The following is a 23,980-nucleotide window of genomic DNA, read 5'->3' on the forward strand; positions in this document are numbered from 1 at the left end:
TGACGTATTTGGAACCAGGAATGTTCTATCCAAACAAATTTTAAATATAGTATAACTGTTAGTATTTTTATTAAATATTTATGTTTCATTCCATATCAGCTATTTGTTTGTTTACTTTTACTTTTACTTTTATTCATTATGAATTCTTCCAAGTACTTACTTGTAATTTGTATGTGACTTTTAATAAGTTTGACTATAATGTAATTCATTTATCTGCACTGTGCTGTGTCTGTAATTGGCCTTGCGGCTGTTGACTCGGCACACTAATAATAAAGAATTGAATTGAATTATTAATTAAATATTAATGTTTCTTTTTCACTACTAAATAACACTTAGTTTTATAATAATGGAATTATTATTATTATTGTTATTATTATCATTTATTTGCTTGTTTGTTTATTTTTATTCATTATTGTGTTTACCCAAGAAATTGCCTGTAATTTATTTTTGACTTATAATGTGTTTGACTAATGTTTGTATAATGTTACACGTAATTAATTTCATCTACACTGTGCTAAGTCTGTAATTGGCCTTGCGGCCGTTGACTTGGCACGTAAATAATAAAGAATTGAATTGAATAAGAAATGGATAGATGTGGTAGGGAAATAAAAATTGAGATCTAAAGTTAATAATTTTTCAGTTAAATTTAGTTTACTTGAAGGTAGAATGAGCTCTCCTGAGGCTCAAGGCTCAGGTGTGGTTGAGCCCCCCACTACATCATATGATAGAAAGTTAATTTAAACAAAAAATTTGTCTTCCATGCTAAGGTAATGCAAACATTAAAACAATAAATCCAGCAAAAGATATTAAGCTTAAAACTAATATGGAAATAAAAAGAACCTCTATGAATTTGAAAATGTCTGAATGTATATTCTTTTGCATTTCATTTTCATGAACTGTGCTGTCATGTAATATGCCTTCACTCTATACAGTGATATTTCTCCAGTTTCATGGCATTACATGGATGAGGAAAATAATGTCTTTTGCTCTCGCTAAAATGTTCTGTGAAGACTATAAGAAATACCACTTTCATATGATATTAAAGCCATATATTTTCAGCAAAGAAAAAGAAACTGCTGCCTAGGCTTCTAAATAATCATAGTTATCCTTATCACTATTTACGGATGTTTCTAAAGGAAGGTTATAGCATGAGCAAATCATGTCAACCAGTTCCTTTCAGTGATTTGAGAACAGTATTTTTCTACATTATGTGCCTGCAACTTAGATGCTACATGGTAATCAATGACGTATGCAAGTATCTACACATGTTAAATACTTTCCAGTTCCATATCCTAGCTCTGAAAGGTGACAGTCATATTGCATTCCATGAATGACCAGTCTTTGCCTACTTTCCTTATTTTGATAAAATAAAAGAAGGCTTATGAGGTCATCTGTGTATCTGTCTGTGTCTGTGCATCTAGCTATGTATGTGTCTGTGTATCTTGCTTAATTTTCGTTAGGAGGCTCATGAGATCACCTTGTTATTTTGGGACCAGTGCAAAAGTTTTACATTTTACTTTGCAGTATTTGGCCTGTTTATCAACCAGCTCTTCCAATGATAAATTAGCCTTTGATGTGGGTCTCCAGGAACATTCCCAAGGTATGTACCTATAATTTTAATTTCAAGAAAAATATTTACTTTATTTTAAGAATAAATCATTGAATTATTCTCTCAAAAGGTCTAAATATACCTTTCATTTCATTGCAGTGAAGACTTTTATTTTGATCTTCTGTGTTATGATAAAGTGTGTAGCATGGTGGGTTGGTACCAACGTTTAACTCAGATGACCGTAAAATGGATGATTTTTATCATTTTCAGAATTAAATGTTTCATAGTTATCCAACAGTAATTAAGAAAATGAACAAACCAAATCATTTTTATTGTTAATTATAATTAGCATATCAAATCAGGCATACTGATATACTCATATAAAGATACATTTACTTACTTACTTACTTACTTACTCATGGAGCTGAGCCCTTCTTGAGGAGCCGCCAATTCTGCAGCTACTCAAGAATTTCCCAGCATTTTATGGAACCTGAAGGTTCATCACCGTGTTCACAAGAGCCCTCCACTGGTCCCTATCCTGAGCCAGATCTATCCAATCCATTCCATCCCATCCTATCTCTCTAAGATCCATTTTAATATTGTCCACCCACCTATGCCTTGGTCTTCCCTGTGGTCTCTTTCCTTCTGGCTTTCCCACCAATATCCTATACGCATTCATCATCTCCCGCATTTGTGCTACATGACCCGCCAACCTCATCCTCCTTGACTTGATCATTCTAATTATACTTGGAGAAGAGTACAAGTTATGAAGCTCCTCATTATGCAGTTTTCTGCAAACTCCTGTGACTTCATCTCTCTTTGGTCCAAATATTCTCCTCAACACCCTGTTCTCAAACACCCTCAGTCTATGTTCCTCCCTTAATGTCAGAGCAGTTAAATTAATGCATGCAAATTGAAATATATTTAGGTATTACAAGTCACAAGAAATATGTGGAAGGCGTAATTCTCAGTTTTTACTCTTTTATAACATCTGATGCTATTCTTACCGCTGAGGCAAATGTAATTAATTTGTCGTAGTCTCATAAACCAAAACACTGTGAAAGTGAAATAGCATATACATTTCAGAGACAATAATTATAATCAAAGCTTTTTCTCTAGCAGTATGCAGCTGCATACTGTACAACTTTGTTAGAAATTAATAAATTAAAAAATCAGCTACTAAATGAGGTAATAATTGAGAATGAAATTATATGTTATTTTTTGTCATCAATCAAAAAATTATCCTTCATGTTTTATCACATTTTAGTTCTGTCACTTTGCTTTATATACAAAAAAAATTATGAGAGCAGAAATAAACTCACAACAGTGACCTCCTGAAGATGAATGCAATCAAACTATAAAAGTATTTGCTATTATGAAGGTGCAGTGATTTCTGTATGTACCTTCAAATTCAATGATGGAACTGTTATATATGGTGAATTCGATTCAGGATCATGTGAGTTTCAAGATACTTTTTACAGCTCTGAAGCAATTGAGGAAACCTATGAAAAACCTCAATCAGAATTCTCATAAATCTGAATACGGTATCTCAAAAATATGAAGCAAGAGGGCTGACAAGTGCATAGTAATTTCTGGTGTTATACTTCCTTCTCACTAATGTGAACTGCAAGGAGAGGAGAGGAGAGCATCTAATCAATCCAATTGCATCACATCACCATATTCAATGTTTAGTTAATTTTGTGTGTGTGTGTTTCTTTCTTGCACATAGGTGAAGCCTGTTGGTGGACTGTTCATCCTGCATCAAAACAAAGATCTGAGGGTGAGAAAGTGAGAGTTGGTGATGACCTTATTTTAGTGTCTGTAGCCACAGAGCGATATCTAGTAAGTTATATAAACTGTGTTCATATGTCTGACAGAATTCTCTCTTTTTAAGTAACAAATAAAACATATGATGGTGACTTTGAACAGAAACCAGTAACAAGATACTTCTTGACAGTTTTTGTAATTCTAATAAGTATCACTGAAATCACTCTGGACAAAACACATCTGCAGACTTAGTCACTATTATCAAATATAAATCATGATTAGGTTAGTTAAATGAAAATGAGAATTGGTGAAATTTCTGTAGACAATGGAAGAAAACATCTAAAATTTAGAATATCACATTTCTCTTTCACTTAAAATATAATACAATTTAAGTTACATGTATACTATTTACCTACCCACACCTAACCCTCTTGCAATCAAATATTCATACACATCTGACATTCAATAACAAGATTTTGCAGAACATTACAGAATTATATTTTAGAAGTTAATGAAATGTTAACACAACTGTTTTGTTTATTTAGTGTAATACAGTTACATATGCATATAAAAATAATACCTTACACAGCATGGTATACCCAAAAACAACGAATAGCACAACACAATCTTAGAGCTGTACATTATAATATGTAATCTGTATGAAATCAGAGACATTATTCAACACAATTTTTGAACTGAGAGTTTAAAATATAGCCAAAATATTGTGGAATCTGCTGCTGTAATGATTTTCTTCTACACTTATTTTCATTTTTAGCATACAGCAAAAGAAAATGACTTGTCTGTAGTGAATGCATCTTTCCATGTAACTCATTGGTCTGTGCAACCATATGGAACTGGCATTAGCAGGATGAAGTATGTAGGTAGGTATACAAGACTGCAATACTGTTAGTGTTAAGTCAGTTATCCGTTCACTGGAATGTAATTATGATTAGGGAAAATGTACAGATGAATATTTGGAACAAAGGCTTGACATCACTGTTCATCATATGCAATTTTGTACTAAAAATATATTTGTTAACATAACTGAGTTAATAAGATTTCTTTGACATGTACAACAAGCTATCTCATTAGATTAAAATCCCCAGTAACAATTTTTCAAGTTTGAATCTTGACTTAACAAGGAAATTTTATTTAGGATGACATGAATTTCCATTCTGATGTAACTTTAATTTGAGATAAACATGTAATAACAGAGTCTGTGCTTTTAAGCATTTTTTTTTTCAAAATATATTGAAATTCAAAACAAGACATTCAATGATCTTACACAAAACTCATTACATAATATTAATATCAAACTCATCTTCATTTAATAGCTAATGTACACATATATAGGAAGTGAAATTTTAACAATTATAGAATAGCACACTACAGAAGAAAATGAACATTTTTTTATATTTGTTTACATTTATATTTATCTTTCATTTCATGGATCCAATCATCTCCCCATAGGGCTGGATATAAAACATGTCACATATTACAAATGCATGATGACTACACATCATTCGTCCTTGGTCCAATAAAATATAACATCAAGCCTGAGACAGAAGAGCTCAAGTTGTCAGGACAACACACATAGGTCATGGAAAAACCACAATCAAATTCACACCTTCCCATTCCACACACATCCAAACAGTTACATTATAAAATATTAAAATTCATAACAAAAAATAGACATCATACATACTACTACACTTACAAACAAGCAAGTCTCAACAATGTATAAATCACTCACACAGACCATTTATTAACTCTTAACTTTTGAGCCACTTACATGCTCAACACACTCATCAATTGAGTAAAATGTGTTACTTTGCAAATAATTTCATAAAACAAACCTAAATTGCTTTTTATCATTTTTTAAAACTGTGATATTTGACAGCAAAGTATTAAATAGCTTGATGCCTGAATAGTACACCTCTCTCTGATAGGATGATAAATGTGTTGAAGGTATATGAAGGTGGTCATTCCTTCTGGTACCAATGACATATACAGAGTTATTGGTTTGAAACTTATCCAAATGATTAACAACAAATAATCCACATCTTCCACATGGTTAAATCTGCCACAGATTTTGACAGAAGTCAATGATACTTTCACACTGTCTACTACTACTACTTAAGAAATACAACTTTTTTTTTTCCTATTGAGACTAGAAACAGAACATTAATCGACCTAAAATAATTTATTTAAACCAGCCTCAAAATTATATCTATTTCAATTCAGAGAACAATGCACTCAGTTCACTCTAGTCCACTAGATACAGTATGAGGAAAAAACTGAAGACTGGGTTTAACTTCTTTCATTACTTTATGGTACTATGCTACAAGTCGTGCTCCCTCATTTTTCAACAATCCAACTTCCATTCATCCATAAATGATTTAATGTTATCTGAACTGTAAAATATAACTGAAACATTGCACACTCACATTTCAGGTTATGTCTTTGGTGGTGATGTATTAAGGTTCTTCCATGGAGGTGATGAATGTCTCACCATTCCATCTACTTGGACTGATCAACCTGGTCAAAAGTAAGACATGTCTGTTATTGAAAATATGAAATGAAATTATTAGATTAACAATAGTTCCTTGTGCAGTTTAAAGGAAATGTTTTAATTTTTACATTTTCATATATGATACTTTTCATTTTGAAAAGAGTTGCAAATAGACGAGTTTGGAAAATGGAATTAAGCCTAATACTAAATGTTGCTTAAAAATCATCAGAATAAGGAAGTGAATTGAGCAATCTCTTTGTTCAGATGTTGGCCATTCTTGACACTGTAGCTTATGGAACTCGTTTACAAGTAAGTAAAATACATTACTAAAAAAAAGTGATTAAGTAATATTTTAAAATAAGGTTTATATATTCACAATCACTGACTGCATTAGCACTTATTTCAGTATGTATTGTTATTCATTCTTGAAAGTAAGCAGAATTACAACATTTTCACTATGGTTGTATAACACATTTATCACAATTGAGGTAGGTGTTTCACACATGAAATGCTGCATTACAAAGCACAGACATGATCACTTTTTCTTTTAACAAATGTAGTTTAAACATGTTTTCTTTCTCTATTCTGCAAGTATGTTATCATTTCTTGTTTAATATAATAAACATAATGCTATTCTAACTCATAAACCCACATATTAACTTCATTTCTTAAGAACTGGAACTTAGACCTAGGTACAGAGGATTCTTATGAACTAAAACTGACTAAAATAATGTTCTGTGTTTATTGCTATAATAGTTCAATATAGTACCACCATGAAATTTTTATTCCCTCCCTCTTATACACACACACATACTTCCGTACTTCTAGTAACACAATTACTTTCACTTTACATAATCTGAATAATTGTATTTCCATTAAGACTAAAGGTTTGTGAGGATGGTGCAATATTAAATTGACATGTATGTCAGACATATTTCATTTAGTCTATTTTTTTTTTGGTTAAAAACACAATGTTACCAAAGCTAGGTAGCTGTCAAAGCTGTGTTAATAACACAATAAAGTACATCTTAATAGAAAATAAGTTAGTTTTAATCACTTTTCATAATTAAAGAATTATTTTGAAAAATGTGGGATAATTTCGAGATGACTATTACTTACTACTTAGTATCATTCTTTAGGTTTTATAGATTAGACCCTGCTGTGATTCAGACTTAATTTTGAAACAACATATCATTCAGGAATGTTAGGACTGCTCAATGGGTTACTGGCCCATTGTGATATTTAGACCTATACAGGGCAAAACGACAGAAAAATCTAGACACACAGCCATTCCCAAATGGGATTCAAACCTATGATCTCAGAATTTGACCAGTGGATGATACAAACCTTTGACTGAGTGGTCATGGTGATGATCAACTTTATACATGTATTAGTAACTGACATCTATTTTTTCAGTATTGTTATTTATGAGGGTGGCAGTGTAATGAGTCAAGCCAGATCACTGTGGCGACTTGAGCTGGCTAGAACCAAATGGGCTGGTGGCTTCATCAACTGGTATCATCCAATGAGAATCCGTCATCTTACCACTGGCCGATATTTGGGAGTAAATGAGAACAATGAGCTGTATCTGGTAAAAAAGTAAGTCAAAATTTCAAAATACTATTACAATAGGCTAAGAAAAGTTTGGATGTTAGAGGAAATGGTTGCAAGTATGAAACTGGCTCAGGATTGGTGTCCAATGGTAAACTTTTGTTTTAGCATTACTGAACATTTGTTTTTACTAGCACAAATGAAAACAATAAAGAGCTACAGTGGCATTGATTGCTTATGCTTTGTAAGTATGGAGTTAGTTTTTTGCTGAAAGTTCAATAAAATATTTTACATTTGTACACACAGAGATGATGCTACACTTGCCACATCCACATTCTGCCTGCGACAAGAGAAAGATGATCAGAAAGTGGTCCTGGAAGAAAAAGACCTGGAAGTTATTGGTGCTCCCATCATCAAGTATGGTGATAGTACTGTAATTGTACAACACTCAGAATCAGGACTGTGGCTGTCATATAAGGTCTGTGTACATAGCAGTTAAGGTGACAGTTGTCCCTTACTTTCTAAGTAACCAATTATGTAGCAATAAACACAGTGCAGGTATTCCTTGTTATATGTAAGTTTAAAAAAATGTAATTTAATATTGATGCAATGAACTTAGATTGATAACAATTAATAGCACTCACATTAATAAAAAACTGCTTGCTGAAAATCGAGAGTGACAATAAAAAGGCAGTGGAGAATTGTGTGGGGGGTGGGGTGGAGAAATGCAAGGGCTAAAGGGGAAATTTGGCTTAGCCATGCAACCTCTTCTGCTTATATACTGTTGCGTGAGAAATCTGAAGCTGGGAATTAATTAAGGATGGTTGATTTTTAAAGAAGTCATGGCTAACAGATTCACCAAATACCTCTAGTGAAATTTTACCATTAACTTCAATGACCATAAATGCAAAATTCAATACCGCTGATTATTTCAACCAGTTATATCCCCTTATCTACCACCGAAACCACCTGCACCATCTTCAGCCATCTCTCCATACAACTCAATGACTTATCCATCAAATCACTCAACCATTCCTCAGCAAACCGTTTATTGTGAGAATGAGTGTTGATTCTTATTATAACTTTATTATTTCTATAAACCATGTCTGTTTTTCTAAAATTATTCATGAATTTTTTAAATACATATTGCTAACATTTCTCAATGTTTGAGACAGACAGAATGTGTCTTCGGACAAGCAGGAAAATGGTTTTCAATTAGTTGTGCAAATTTCCTGTACACATCTCAAGGACATTATGCCATCCAATTTCTTAGCAACTTGTAATGTTCTTTCTTCAAAGTAAATAACTACAAAAAATAATGTACTCTACTGCACAAGACAATCACTTTATGCAATGGCAAGAATATTCTTATACTTTTTGTAGTAGATCCCAGACATTTCAACTGATTTCTTAGGGGAAAATTATGTTTTGTTAATGCAATTTAACTCTCTACAGATTTATTTTTCTTTCAGAACATGACTACTGCACAGATCTAGAAATTCCTGTACTGTCACTGTGCAGCACCCAGAATTGTAGCTATAGCTATAATATTAAGGTTTAGCATACCTGCCATTCATGAGCTCTCTGGAACATGTTTTTAGACAACAGACAAGAAGACAAAATGCATTACCCATATTCAATCTCATCTTAATTTCCTCCTGAATCAAATATTGATTTGTTACTGCTGTTCTCAAACATTTTAACTGTGCCACATTTTCAATGGCTTTTGCTTCCTACATTAATAAATTCACAGCAACAAAATGTGAAATGTTTATGATGAATAATAAAGGCTGATTCTAAATAAGTGAAAACAATGACACTCACAAGTATGCCANTTTAATTCCCGATACTCATTTCTGTTAAGAGGCTGAGTAAACCCCAGGGCCATAGTGTGGCTAGAAGGATTAGGTCAACTGAAAAAAATCCGATGACCTCATCGGTATCTGAACCCACAACCTTCCGACTTGTAGCATAGTGCCTTAACTACGCCACCACGTGCCCCAGGTGTTTAGCTATTCAAAAACTTCCCAGGATTTTATGCAACCCAAAGGTTCATTACCTTGTTCACAAGAACCCTCCACTGGTCCCTATCCTGAGCTAGATCATTCTAGTCCATACCACCACAACCTATCTCTCTAAGATCCATTTTAATATTAACCACCCTCCCACATCTCGGTCTCATTCTTTCTGGCTTCCCCACAAATATCCTATATTCATATATCATATCCCCCATCCATGCTACATTCCCCATCAATCTCATCCTCCTTGACTTGACCATTCTAATTATAGTTGGGGAAGAGTACAATTTATGAAGCTCCTCATTATGCAATTTCCCTAACCTTCTGTCATTTCATCCGTCTTCAGTCCAGATATTCTCCTCAGCACCCTGTTCTCAAACACACTCAGTCTATGTTCCTCGCTTAATATTGAAGACCCATACAGAACCATAGGCAAAATTAGAGTTTTTATATTGTAGTTTTTATGTTTTTAGACAACAGACAAGAAGACAAAATGCATTACCCATATTCAATCTCATCTTAATTTCCTCCTGAATCAAATACTGATTTGTTACTGCTGTTCTCAAACATTTTAACTGTGCCACATTTTCAATGGCTTTTGCTTCCTACATTAATAAATTCACAGCAACAAAATGTGAAATGTTTATGATGAATAATAAAGGCTGATTCTAAATAAGTGAAAACAATGACACTCACAAGTATGCCTGAAAATCATTTTTCTGTGAAAAAAATACATTAATAGTCTAACATTTGATGACAGCAAAAATAAATGCCCTATTACTGAAACTGCTAAAAGCTATCCCTGTAACAGGCTGGGGAGGCCCATAGGGTTGAGAGACATTGAGGCTCCCACATGTTCTAGATAACTGGCTCACAGATGGCAGTGAGGTTGCCAGCCTATGTGCTGGCTGGCCTTTACCCCCAGGAAGATTCCAGGTACTCAATTCTGTTAGAGGCTAAGTCAACCCCAGAACAAAAGTGTGGCTGGAAAAATTAGGTTAACTGAAAAATCCAATGACATCATCAGGAATTGAACCCACATCCTTCCAGCTTGTAGCATAGTGCCTCAACCGACTACACTACCACGTACCCCTACTGCAACTGATAAGATGGACCATTTAAAATAGTTTCTCCAGATGAATGCCTTTGTAAGGGGGAATATTCTTTTACATATAAAAATATTAATGGAAGGAGAATGTAAGAACTGTGAACTTTCTCAGTTAGTAAAATACTAAATATATGCTCCTTAAAAATAACATAATACACTAAATTAATAATAAATATAATTAAAATAATGACAATAAATGGCTGAATATTTTGAACACATTGTTTATGTAGATAGATTCTGTCAATGCTAACATTCACCCTAAGATAAAAATATAATATTTTTTATACCGTACTTTCCTTCTTTCAGTCTTATGAGACTACACTAAATTATTACAAAATATAATTGAACCCATGAAAATAAATGAATATTTTAAACATATTTTTTTAAGTAGATAGATTCTGCCACTATTAACATTCACTCTAAGATAAGAATATTATAAAAATATTTTTTTAATACTGTACCTTCTTTCTTTCAGTCTTATGAGACAAAAAAGAAAGGAGTTGGTAAAGTTGAGGAGAAGCAAGCTATACTCCATGAGGAAGGAAAGATGGATGATGGCTTAGATTTCAGCCGCAGTCAGGAAGAAGAATCAAGAACAGCTCGTGTGATTCGAAAGTGCAGTTCCCTCTTCACCAACTTTATCACGTACGTAATTTTTGAGGACAGCAAAAATGCAGACAGATTAGTTTACTTCTGATCAATTAAAATTTCATGTACTCTTCTGAAATACTAAAAACTTGTTACAGATAAGGACTGAAGTCCAGTCTCAGATATGGTGTTCTGATGAATTAAATTGAATAAACTGAAAATTTTAAAAAAGTGCAATCCTAATAATTATTATATGTCACATAATTAAGTTTATGTGTAAGATACACAACGAATAGGTGTACTTGGTGATCAAATGTTGGAAACTGGATGACAGAGTGAGTTGCAGACCAAATCATAACTTCAGGACAGCTGTAACTTCGTACTGACGTTTATTATAAAGTGAACTGAGATTTTTTAAATTTGAATACCAGAATTCTAAAATATATATAGATCTCTATGGAAAGACCATGTTCTATCACATACCAATCTAACTGTGCAACTGGTAAGAGGAAGGTATGGTGCTAGCAGCAGGAAGTGGCCATGTGGGAAGGCTTGGTCATGAACCACTGATAATGCAGCTAAGAATCTGAAGAAATAGAGGAGGAGGAGAATAGTGTGTAAGATTTGAGGCTTTCACGGCGGTGACTATGAAGAAAGCAGTCTTCTGGGATTTGGCACCGTGTATATGTGGTGTTAACCGACGTTTCGGAGGAACGTATCGCCTCCATCTTCAGGGTAGAAGAAAAAATATAAGAAATCCGGAAGCAGACCAGTCTGCTTTTACCGGTTCTCACGGTCTCTTCGCTTGCGGATTTCTTATATTTTTTCTTCTACACTGAAGATTGAGGCGATACGTTCCTCCGAAACGTCGGTTAACACCACATATACACGGTGCCAAATCCCAGAAGACTGCTTTCTTCGAGGAGAATAGTAGCTCACATTTTTTGCACACAGAGTTAGGTCTGGGGAGAAGTATGAACAGAAACAGGATATATTCATAAACAACTTAAAGCGTGAGGTGTCCAATATTTGAACAAGATTGACATATTTTTCTAGAGGAAGAAACAAGTCATTCAGACCTAATCCATGATGATGATGATAATCATGTTGGTGGTGGTGACGATGATTACGACTTTAATAAGCAACATACACACACTTGGATTAACATTGTTACAACTTCCACAATTTTAATGAAACTTAATTCAGACTTTGTAAGCAAACACTTTAATATTTCTAGCACATGAAGATGCAAATTGCATTATCTTAGTAATTCAGAAAGATGAGGTCAGTCTTGAAGGGCTCAAGACAGGAGCCACATGCCAACTAGCACATTCAGAATTGTTCTGCATAAGAACTGTTCTCCCAAAATTTATTATTGAAGAAAAATTTAAAACTTTCCACAATGTCATTGTGTTCTCTGCTACACTTCATGACCCAAATTCATTAGTGAAATTCTATCTCTGCCACCCATAATTTGACATGACCTCTCAAACTCTGTCTCCAGTATCTCTTCTGCCTTTTCATCATCATTATTGTTCACTGATGTGATATTAGTGCATAGTCATCTACAGAATTTTCCTTATCACTATCTGAAGCTAATAAATACTGTTTTGAATTACCTTAGCAAAACTTGTAAGAAAATGAGCTTTTCATTCTAGTAGTGGATACCACAGCCTTCAGCATGGAAAGTAATGCACAGTTTCTTAGTCTCAAGAAACAATATCAGGAAATGCCTACAATAACTTGACAGTCATTAACAAGTAATTAACCTATTTCTATGATGGAAGCACAAAACGGAACACCTTAACATAAAGGATGTAAATAAATATATGTTGCTATGCTCTGTGGTAGATAGATGGGTTCAATGTGATCATATTTTGTTAATATACTCATTACTGGAAATGCTTTCTTTTGGCACTAAGGGTCACAAAAGTTTCCTAGAGGATGCATATGTTGTAGGGGATGTTATAGTTGTTTTACATTATAAAAGTTGCTCAAAATGGCGGCTGATGACTTAATTGCATGTTTTAGCCCATCTGGTTATGCTATGCTGAACTCTTTGAAAGATTCCCGGCATTTCCCAGATGGTTCCGACTGCTACTGCGATTCTTGCCACAAGATAATGTTGTCTCACCACTGGAGTTTTGTACATCAGGCTTTGGATGTAACCCCATAGAAAGAAATCCAGTGGAGTCAAGTCAGGGGAACAAGGGGGACAGATTATTGGGCCTCCATATTCAATCCATGTATTACCAAAGGTTTCATCCAAATACTCATGGACAACATTAGTGCAGTGTGTTGGGGCGCCATCATGCAGGAACCAGATTCATGACAGACTTCCAAAGGCACCACTTCCAGCAGCTCAGGTAAGGTCTCTTGGAAAAATGTTAGGTAAATGTCACCAGTAAGCTACAGAGGTAAGAGGTAAGGGAGTCCTCCTTCACATACCAAAGTCCCTAGTGCGTAAACAAAGCATTTTACCAGATATGGGTGTATTAACAAAATATGATCACATTGAACCAACCTATCTACCACAGAGTGTTGTAACACATATATATTTTAACTCTGTATACAGCATTAGTATGATATATGTCAGATGGTAAAAGTGATGTGCAGGGGCTACTGTGTATGCTGGCTGGCACTTACCGATTAAAGCACACTTTTCTTATAAATAATAAATCAAAGATAAGTACATGAATTCTCTGTCACAAACAGACACACACACACAGAGGACATACTCATGGTTCCTATTATATCCAAAGCATTAATTACAGCTGCATTCTTAATTTAGGGGCCTGGAAACTCTACAGCTTAACAGACGTGCATCCGTGTTCTTCCACTGTGTGAATTTAGGTGAAATGGTGATGTGTCTTGAAGATCTGATTAACTATTTTGCACAACCTGGAGAAGAAATGGGTAAGTAATGATTAAATTGCTAATAATTTGCATTTCTTTGGTATTCCATAATACTATGAAATGATTTAAAATCTACTCTGTGCAACAAATGTAAGATTACTTTAGATGGTTTTCTGGGATATCACATCATGCAGGCTGGCAAGTGGGCAACAATGTTTTGGAGGAACACTTTTCTACCTTGTAGATGGAGGCACTGTGTTCCTCTATAATGCTGGTAACCATCAACTATAAGGTGCCATAACCCAGAAGGCCATAATATGTACCTTGGCTAAGTTACTTACGCTTCGATGATATATTATTACACATCATTTCAGAATGAGATAGTGCTGTTTGTGTCACTAACACCTCACAAGTTTATCTTCCACCATGTTGTTATTACTGTTTGTAGGAAACTAAAAATTAGTGATTGTGGTCTACTGGGTTATGATGCCATGTCATCATGCCAGAAGAGGCCAACTTTCTGTAGGATCATACTGCCTTCATCTTTGGGTTAAAGTGTGTAGGTTGAGAAATTCATTGGATTACACAGGTGGGTTCAAAGGAAGGTGGTCACTTAGGCACATGGGTAGGATGGGACAAGATGGAGCCCAGCCCTAGTCAAGAGGAAAGGGAAGCAGAAAAATGGCCTTTTTCAGGACCATGATATTGTTAAAGACAGCTCAGCTCTATTCAAGCCACAATATTATTTTTCCACACGGGGGGGAATGGAATGAAAGAAAAGGCAGCCATTATCCACAGGGACCCTGCAGTAGTGAAGTACAAAAAGCGCCCTAGAGAGGAATGTTGCTTCAGGAGGAAGTAACCATATTGCCCTTGACCAGAACCTTCTTTTTCTGGAAGAGTCTCCATGACCTGCTCAGGGATAACCCACCCTTCCCACTCATGTTGTCAGGGTGGAGGTCAAGTTCCATCTCTTCCACTATGAGCCCATCCTACACCTTGATTTCTTGTCCATAATGTTGGTCTTGTTAAGTATGATACAATGATTAAGGTCAATGCTATGTTCCTTCATGGCTGACTTCTCTCTTCTCAGGTTAATAGGGATTCCTTAACCCTAGTCTCAATGGAATGACCAGTTTGTCAACTGTACACCTTCCTACACTTGCAGGGGATACTAAAGGACTGTGTACACTAATTCCACTCTGCTAAGCTTAGCTTAGCATTTGATCTGTAGTCATTCGGACTCTAGCTGTCATGGATTACAGATATGGCCGCAAATTCTAACCACTTAACTCACACTTCATCATTCGATTTAAAATCTACAGGGACATTTCTAAAGCCATTGATGAGTTCGCAGCTTAGTTCTTCACCATGACCAGGGCATCACCAGCTGCAAAGCGCAAGCAAATTTTGACTAGAACTCAGCACGCTTGACAGATGATAATATTTAGAATGAACGAAAATAATTTACTTATGGACCTCTATACAGCATTTTGGTACACAGTGGGCAGTGTGGTTCATGCATGGGAGTTTGTTTATGATTTGTCAGCAGTAGGCAGTAATTATCAGTGTCGTGAGACATTTGTGCCCAGTTAGCAGCTACTCAGCAGTGTGGTACGACATGGTTCACTATACTTTAGAGCAACGTGTATTTCTGTGACATATACGTGAAATATGGATCTGCTGGAGAGTGTCAGCGAAAACTTTGATGTTAATTTCATGATGAAAGAGTTCCCAGCAGACAAACACTTCATAATTTGGTAAATAAACTTAGAACAACGGGACTCTGAATAGGCAAAAGAACAAAACATAAGCGTCAAGCGCTTACTGAGGAGAAGTTAGATGACATAGGGGCCAGACTTGAACATACATCTAAATGAAAGCACTGAAATGTCTAGCTCAAGAAACTTGAGTGTCAAAGTCTAATTCAAGAATGGCAAAACAATTTTTGAAACTTAGACCCTATAAAACAACAGTAATCCATGCAATTCAGCTAGCAAAGTTTGTTCTTGCAGTGGGTTTCTACAGTCTGTCATCGAAGGTGAGACTGATCTGCAATTGACATGCTTTTCTGATGATGCATGGTCTTACTTTCAGGGATACATAAATACACAAAACAATTGCTACTGGAGTTCACAGAATCCACATCTAACCCACATAGCCATGCTCTGTCCAGTGCAAGTGTGTGCTTTAAGTGCAAGAAAGATTGTTGGACATGTGTTTTTTAACAAAACAATTAATTGTCAGAGATATGTACAGGTCATTCTTGAGCAGTTCTTTCCACAGTTAACAGAAGAAGACTCTATGGCTGCTTTCAGCAAGACTCAGCTACTGCCCACATGGCACATATGTCTATGCAGCCTTTGTCCAATGTTTTCAGGGACAGAATTAACAGCAGTGATATTTGGTCAGCACATTTAGGTGATTTTAAGCCTTGTGATTTTTTCTTCTTGGGTTATTTGAAGGGCAAAGTTTACAGCAGTAACCTGTGAATGCAAAAACTGGAAGAAAACATTTGTAGGGAAATTTGAAATATTCCTGCATATCATCTTCAGAAAGTAAATCAAAACCTCTTCTGCTGGTGTGAGGAATGTCTGTGTGTAGAGGGACAGCATTTTCAACACCTCCTGTGATCTGTGAACAAAATAAGAACTTCCCTTCATTCCAAATGTTATCGGCATGCTGAGTCATCGGCAAAATTCTTGTGCGCTTCGCAGCTGGTGGTGCATGGGTCACGGTGAAGCTCAGAGCCGTGAACATGTAAAGTTTATTAAAAAACATCCTGTATTTAACATACTTACATACTTCACTGCTATGTGGCAGGACAGCACTTTGTAAGGGTTAATCTCAGGTTGAACCAAATGGAATGTTCTTAATTCGCGGTGGTTCTGTTATTTCCTCTTATTTAGATCTCCCGCCTTCAGCAAAAAACTCTATTGCGCCCTACTGCGAGGGAGTCTGAAAGGAGGGAATCCTAGCTGAGCTGAGCGGAAAGAGTGAGCGAAGCAGCATTAATTTCTACGAAATTTAATTTTTCCTTTTGAACTGGGTGAAGTGGACTCAATGTACGCCTCCTCTTTCCTTAAAACAAGGGGGATTACATCTTAAATCAAGTTAGCCTAAAAGTCAGTGATAAACACAACGACCTCTCGAAGTGTACTACGCTAAAAGCGATATTGAATAACCGCTAACAACCACAAAGAACTAATCATAACATAAGTGGTTCGGCTGGAACATAGAAAAGTATGAAGAGTTCTGTCTTGTGCGATATAACCGATATAACGCTGTGTAATCCTTTGAAAGACAACCAGCGTTTCGGAGGAACACGTATTCTCCAACTGCACGATCGAAGAATATTCGAAATAAGCAATCAATTTGAAAGCACGTGGTAAGCAGTACAGAGCGTGCCACGTGCTGTTACGGTGGCCTCCTGCTTGGATTATTCTTCGACCCCGAAGATGGAGGTGACATGTCCCTCCGAAATTTCGGTTGACGTTCAGCGGCCCAGATGATAGAACGCTTCACAACTACTGCCACCAACACCGTGAGAATCTCAAAACCTATTTGCTAAAGCATGTTATTGTTATACCTTGTTCGTGTTTTTCAGCTTTTTCAGTGCTTGCGTAGGAATGGCCGGTATTGGTTATTGGTTGGAATTTCAAACCGACCAATAGAAACTATCATTTAAAAATAGCGCGAATATACCAGTTTTATAAAAGAAAGACGTTATTTCAAAACTATCATAATTAGTTAATTTGACGTAAAATTATATTGGTTGCAGAAAGATTTCACTGAAAAGGTTGAACTGTAGGTGTACATATTTCTGTGTGCGCGAGCAACAGTTTGTTGTCGTGCGCGCGCCCATTCAATTTAATTTATTTATAGATAGATAACGGCATAGATGGGGGAGCAGACATGTGTCCTCTTTCAGAATTTTTGGAAAAATCGAAATTGTATAAAAGAAGGAAGCATACCAAACACGGGGTCTGATACCGAAAAAGATATTGAATAACATTTTATATGAAGTTGATAACATTGATATCCCACAATAATTACCACAGCCAGTTTTATCTCCTATCTTGTAAATTGGTACAATAATAGAGCCCTTTCACTGATCATAATGTTTCACCTCCTGCTTGAATTAGTTCTTAATTTGACCACTACTTGACAGTTTATACTTTTTCAACTTTGCAATAGTAATCGCAACCTCAAAAGAATAACCTAGACTCTTTTTGGTCGAAATTTTGATATTTGATATTTACATTTACATTTACTTTCACTTCATGGATTCAGTCATCTCTCCACAGGGCTGGATGTAAAACATGTCACATATTACAATTTCATAATGACTACACATCATTTGACCTTGGTCCAATAAAATATATAATCAGGCCTCACACAGATAGCTCAAGTTGTCAGGGCAACACATATAGGTCATGAAAGAACCACTGTCAAATTCACACCTTGCCATTCCACACACATTGGCAAGCCATACCATCCAAACAGTTACATTATAAAATATTAAAATTCATAACAAAAACAGACATCATACATACTACTACACTTACAGCAAGTAAGTCTCAACAATGTATAATTCACACACACACAGACCATTTATTAACTCTTAACTTTTGAGCCCCTTGCATGCTCGACAAATTCAGCAATAGAGTAAAATGTGTTACTTTGCAAATAATTTCATAAAACAAACCTAAATTGCTTTTTATCATATTTTAAAACTGTCTTATTTGACGGCAGAGTGTTAAATAGCTTGATGCCTGAATAATACACCCCTCTCTGATAGGATAATAAATGTGTTGAAGGTATATGAAGGTTGTCATTCCTTCTGGTACCAATGACATACAGAGTTATTGGTTTGAAACTTATCCAAATTGATTTTGATATTCTCTCTAATAGTTTCCCAAGCTCTATTAATATCCACCTCACTGTCTAAGTTTTCGAAAGCTGCAAACCTTGTAATTTTTCTTCGTGAATTTAAAGAAATTACAATTAGTGAGCCGGACTAGCATAGTCAGTATAGTGACTGGCTACAGGCTGGATGACCAAGAGCAGGGGTCTCCAAACTTTTCGAACCAGGGGCCACATTAGGTAATTCAGCACTTTCAACGGGCCAGATAAAATGAGAAATTAATAACTCTAGGTATATGAGTTTTATTGAAAGCACAGAATTTCATAAACTAAATACAAAGTACGTGAGAATAAATTATCGTATATTAATGACAACAGACAGTAGCAGCAAATGCTCATATGTATTTTCATCACAAATTATAAAAAAAACCAATGTGAATGATGGAACTCTTTTTGCATTCTTAAAATCTGATTAAATTGAGGTTCAAAGTTTGAAACGCTAATCACAAGTAGCGACTTTAAATGTTCATCGGATAAATTTGCCCTGTATTTCAACTTGATGTACTTCATCTGGGAAAAAGTTTGTTCACACAGATATGTCGTCCCAAAAATGGAGATAAATTTACAAGCAAATTTCTTTAAATTTGGAAATTGCTCAGAGTTCAGAAATTTATAAAATTCGATCAAATTTCCTTCCTTGTATTTGTCTTTAATATGATAATTTTCCTGAAATTCAATAATTTCCATTTGAATTTGACTTGGGACATCTGCAGCATCACAGTCAAACGGATTTTGAAACAATCTAATTTCCTGAGCACTGGAATCCAAATCAGGAATTCGCTTCAGAAATTGTTCTTTCAAATCTGAAATGACTAAATTTGCAAACGAGGAAGGAAATTCTGCTTCATCCTTTTTATGCAACTCTGCACAGTATAGCATATGAACAAAGTTACAATTTTTCACTTGGCTCTCCAGAAGTATCAGCTTTGCTCTGAATGCCTTGATAAGTGCAAATAAATCACAGACTAAGTTATTTCCACCCTGCAACTTTAAATTCAAATGGTTCATATGGTTCACCAGATCAGCAAAAAATGCTAATTTCCAAAGCCCCTCGGTATCTGATAAAAGTGGTTCGTGATGGTTTCTCTCGGTAAGAAACATATCAATATAATATGTCAGGTTAATAAGCTCGGAATCACATTTACCAGTACTCATTGGAAAATTAGTTCAATTGGCGCATTTCTGCACAATTCTTTCACGGGCCAGATAAAATCACATCGCGGGCCGCATGTGGCCCGCGGGCCATAGTTTGGATACCCTAGACCAAGAGGACGGAGTTTGAGTCCTGGTAGGATCAAGAATTTTTTTTTCTCCAAGTCATCCAGACTGGCTCTGGGGTCCACCCAACCTCCTATCCAATGGGTACCTGGGGCTCTTTCCCTGGAGGTAAAGCAGCCAGGGCATGAAGTTGCCCACTCACCTCCAGCTAGTGTCGAGCTCAAGAAAATGTGGGTCTATACATCCACTCCCCCATATGCCTTCATGGCATAGTGCTTAATTATTTAAACACAGTTATAGCTTTCTTTTTTTACTTTTACAATTAAGAAACATGTTTAATTGCTTTTCTCCTCCTAGTAACTTTCATTTAGCCAGATTTTTTAACTTCTATATGGATTTGTCATGTAATTTTCAGTTTCTTTTCATTACAGGAATTAGGCTGTTTTTTTCTTACTTTGTGGATTGAGCATTGATTCTGGAATTATGTCATGCATATATTTTTATGTGTATATGAAAGAAAATTTGATTCTGTGTGCTTCGTCTATTGGCTATAGATCGTGTAACAGTCATTGTCATTGTCATTGTCCATTTATTTTCCATATATATCCCTACAAGTTAAAAAAACCAGGATGTGGAAATTGTCCAGTGGTTTTTATGTGTTTGTACATTCTCAGAATAAGTTGGAAACATAATGCTAAACTTAAATGTTGTGACAAATTTGAATGTTTTACATTTCTTATTTAAAGTTTTCAAGAAAAGTAGCCTGGAATTATTTAATATTAAAGAAAATAAATGTGATACTACTACTAATGGATTATGAGTACAGGTTTTTGTTAACATATCACTTCTAGAAATGTGGTTGTTGATACTGTTGCTCAAGTGTTGGTAATCATTGTATTTATATTTATTTTGCATCTTTACAAGTTAGAGGATATATTTCATAGTTTAAGCTATATCTGTGTTGTATTATAATTTCCAGAACATGAAGAGAAACAGAATCGTCTTCGTGCCCTAAGGAATCGGCAGGACCTATTCCAAGAAGAAGGCATACTGAACCTAATTCTAGAAGCCATTGACAAAATTAATGTAATAACCTCTCAAGGTTTTCTGGTGGCTTTGTCAGGTGATGAGGCAGGCCAGAATTGGGATGTTATTTCTGGATACTTGTATCAATTGCTTGGTGAGTCATGAAGAGTGATATATCCACTTTTCTTATGATAGTTCATAATATTGAAACAATCGACANCTGCTAGGATTACTCTTCTTGAAGTCTCTCAAATAACTAAACGTATACATGAATATAGTACACAGAAGGCAAAAGGTGCACAGATAGTGATTATTGTTATTGTTATTGTTATTATTATTATTATTATTATTGTATATTTTATTTACATAATTATAAAGTGGTCTTAAAGCAGAAATGGCTGATTTAATAACACCATGAATGATAAAATATATGGGCTCAAAAGTGCTGTGAAGTAACTCTTGGATAAGAAAATATTGAGTACACTGTTCTACCAGGTATTTAGGTGGAAATGAAGTTGGTGACAGTATCCACATATACTCTTCTATGATCATCTTTGTATCTTCTATATGTAACTGAGAAAAGATTTCAGGGATTTTATTAGAGCACTGTGACTGGCATGGTGTTTTCCTATCTGTTTTGTCTTCAGAGAACATAACTGTTTCTTTGTCTGTGTGTGTTAGGTACCACAATTACTTTAATGATGTTAGTAATGCCCCATTATGAATGGAGGTTTTGAAAATAATGGCATACATTGACAAAGACAGTGTGCAGTAGGTAACACAAAATTATTTCAACATTATTAATTGATTACCAGATTAAGTATCCATGGAATCATACATCGAGATGCATTTTAAGAGAGGAAATATGCAGTATTATTATTGTTTTGTACTTCTGTGCAGCTGCAATCATCAAGGGAAATCACACTAATTGTACCCAGTTTGCAAACACAAACAGATTGAACTGGTTGTTTAGCAGATTGGGCTCACAGGCTTCTGGTGAAGGTACTGGAATGTTGGATGTGCTGCATTGTGTGCTAATTGACTCTCCTGAAGCTCTGAACATGATGAGGGTAAGCACTGGTTATGAATTGATATTGAAGATAAGGATGAGAATGCACAGGTAGTCAGTAGGCCCCTATTAAAGGAAATAATTAGTGTATGTAGTATTCATGGTAATATCTTTACAAATTAAGTTACAGCATTTTCATCTGACATACTGGCATGCAATAAATTGTTCTGCATTTCAATTAAAGAATAAAGGATATTAATCCTTTGAATGTCATGTATGGATTCCAATAGAAGGTAGATTTTCATGTGTAAACACTTAATTGGATAACAGCGACTTACATAGATTTTGAAGAATGTTTATATCTTTCACAAATATAACAAATGTTGTGATATTTTTTAGGTTTCTGATGCAGCATGTGTTAACAACTTTCCTTGTGTGTACTGATGAAAATGAGCAGTAATGCCTTCCTCAGTTCCCTTTCTTTTTAAGAATAATAGAATATAAAATCTGAATCACTGACTCAATGTACATTCAGTAACTGGAAGAAGTATGCCTTCCACCTGTTCAAAATGGCATGGGAATCTGCAAGCAGATCACCATTCTCATCTTTCACTAAGTTACTTGTACATTAGCAACCCCTCTTAAATTAATTTAATCCTCTATAAAGGTCTCTAGTGTTCTAATTCTTACTGTTCATTGCAGGCTCATTAATTTTTTCTTTCAGATATTCCCTCTTTTTATTCCCGAAATACCTCCTGGCTTCATGTCTTATATTGTTCAGATTATCCCAATTTATTTCTCTTGGATCCTGTAGTTACTGCAGGTTGGCTTATTTAATTGCTCTAATAATTTTGAGCAACCTTCATTGAACCATGATTTATGCTTCTTCAATTCATAATATCCTAGGCTCCGTTCGGCTGAAATTTTATTGTTCTCTCTAATATTTTCCCAAGCTCTATTAATGTCCACCTCAATGTCTGAGTTTTCCAAAGCTGTGAACCTGTTTGACATTTCAACACAATACTGATCTTTACCCCCTACCTCATTTAATTTCTTGAGATTGAACATCTCCATACAAAATCTGTGCATTGTTTGTTTACTGCCAGTGTCTCCCTAACTTTTGCCACAACCAGATAGTGGTCAGTATCACAATCTACTACCCTTAACGATCAGACGTAAGGTATACTTGAATGCCATCTCCTGTCTATCAAAATATATTCAATTTGATTGTGAGCCTTTTTATCAGGAAATTTCCAAGTAAATTTATGAATTTTATGATGAGGGAACACTGTACTTTTGACAATCAGATTATTGGATGTGACAAAATTTACCACTCCATTATCGTTACTAATTTCATGCGAACACTCATTCCCAATTGTTTTTTGAAAATATCTTTCCTACCTACTTTGGCATTGAAATCTCCTAGCAAAATTTTCATGTGATATTAATGGAATACATGTTCTAGTTCTTTTTAGAACCTCTCCTTCACATCATCCATTTTATCTTCTTTTGTGGTGTGAAAATTCAGAACACTACATTTACATTTATTTTCACGTCATGGATCCAATCATCTTCCCGTAGGGCTGGATATATGTAAAACATGTCACACATTACAGATTCATGATGACTATGTCGTTGGTCCAATAAAATACAGTAGAACTTGGTTATAACATCATCAAAGAGACCTAAAAATAGTGTCGTTATAAATGAATGTCGTTGTAACCAAAATGGGCACTTCCACAGTAGCCTTATGTTAGTCACGTAAAAATCTACCAAAAACCGAGTTAAAATGTTGCATTTTTTAGTGAAATACGTAGTTAAGTACAGACTAACGTAACATTAACGTGGAATT

General features: G+C 35.2%; 1 protein-coding gene across 7 annotated transcripts in view; it reads left to right on the forward strand.

Moving 5' to 3' along the window:
- LOC111866591 (ryanodine receptor) overlaps positions 1–23,980 on the forward strand; it is a 256,073-nt gene that overhangs the window by 49,138 nt on the left and 182,955 nt on the right. For all 7 annotated transcript variants that reach the window (XM_033752340.1, XM_033752342.1, XM_033752343.1 and 4 more), the window contains 10 exons: positions 1,525–1,600; positions 3,279–3,391; positions 4,092–4,197; positions 5,771–5,864; positions 7,245–7,427; positions 7,686–7,857; positions 10,981–11,150; positions 13,885–14,009; positions 21,073–21,273; positions 22,020–22,189. In XM_033752340.1, the coding sequence (XP_033608231.1) occupies positions 1,525–1,600; positions 3,279–3,391; positions 4,092–4,197; positions 5,771–5,864; positions 7,245–7,427; positions 7,686–7,857; positions 10,981–11,150; positions 13,885–14,009; positions 21,073–21,273; positions 22,020–22,189 (1,410 nt within the window). The remainder of the gene's footprint in view (positions 1–1,524; positions 1,601–3,278; positions 3,392–4,091; positions 4,198–5,770; positions 5,865–7,244; positions 7,428–7,685; positions 7,858–10,980; positions 11,151–13,884; positions 14,010–21,072; positions 21,274–22,019; positions 22,190–23,980) is intronic.

The sequence above is a fragment of the Cryptotermes secundus genome, unplaced genomic scaffold, assembly GCF_002891405.2.
Source record: "Cryptotermes secundus unplaced genomic scaffold, Csec_1.0 scaffold680, whole genome shotgun sequence".
In the NCBI taxonomy this organism is placed as follows: domain Eukaryota; kingdom Metazoa; phylum Arthropoda; class Insecta; order Blattodea; family Kalotermitidae; genus Cryptotermes; species Cryptotermes secundus.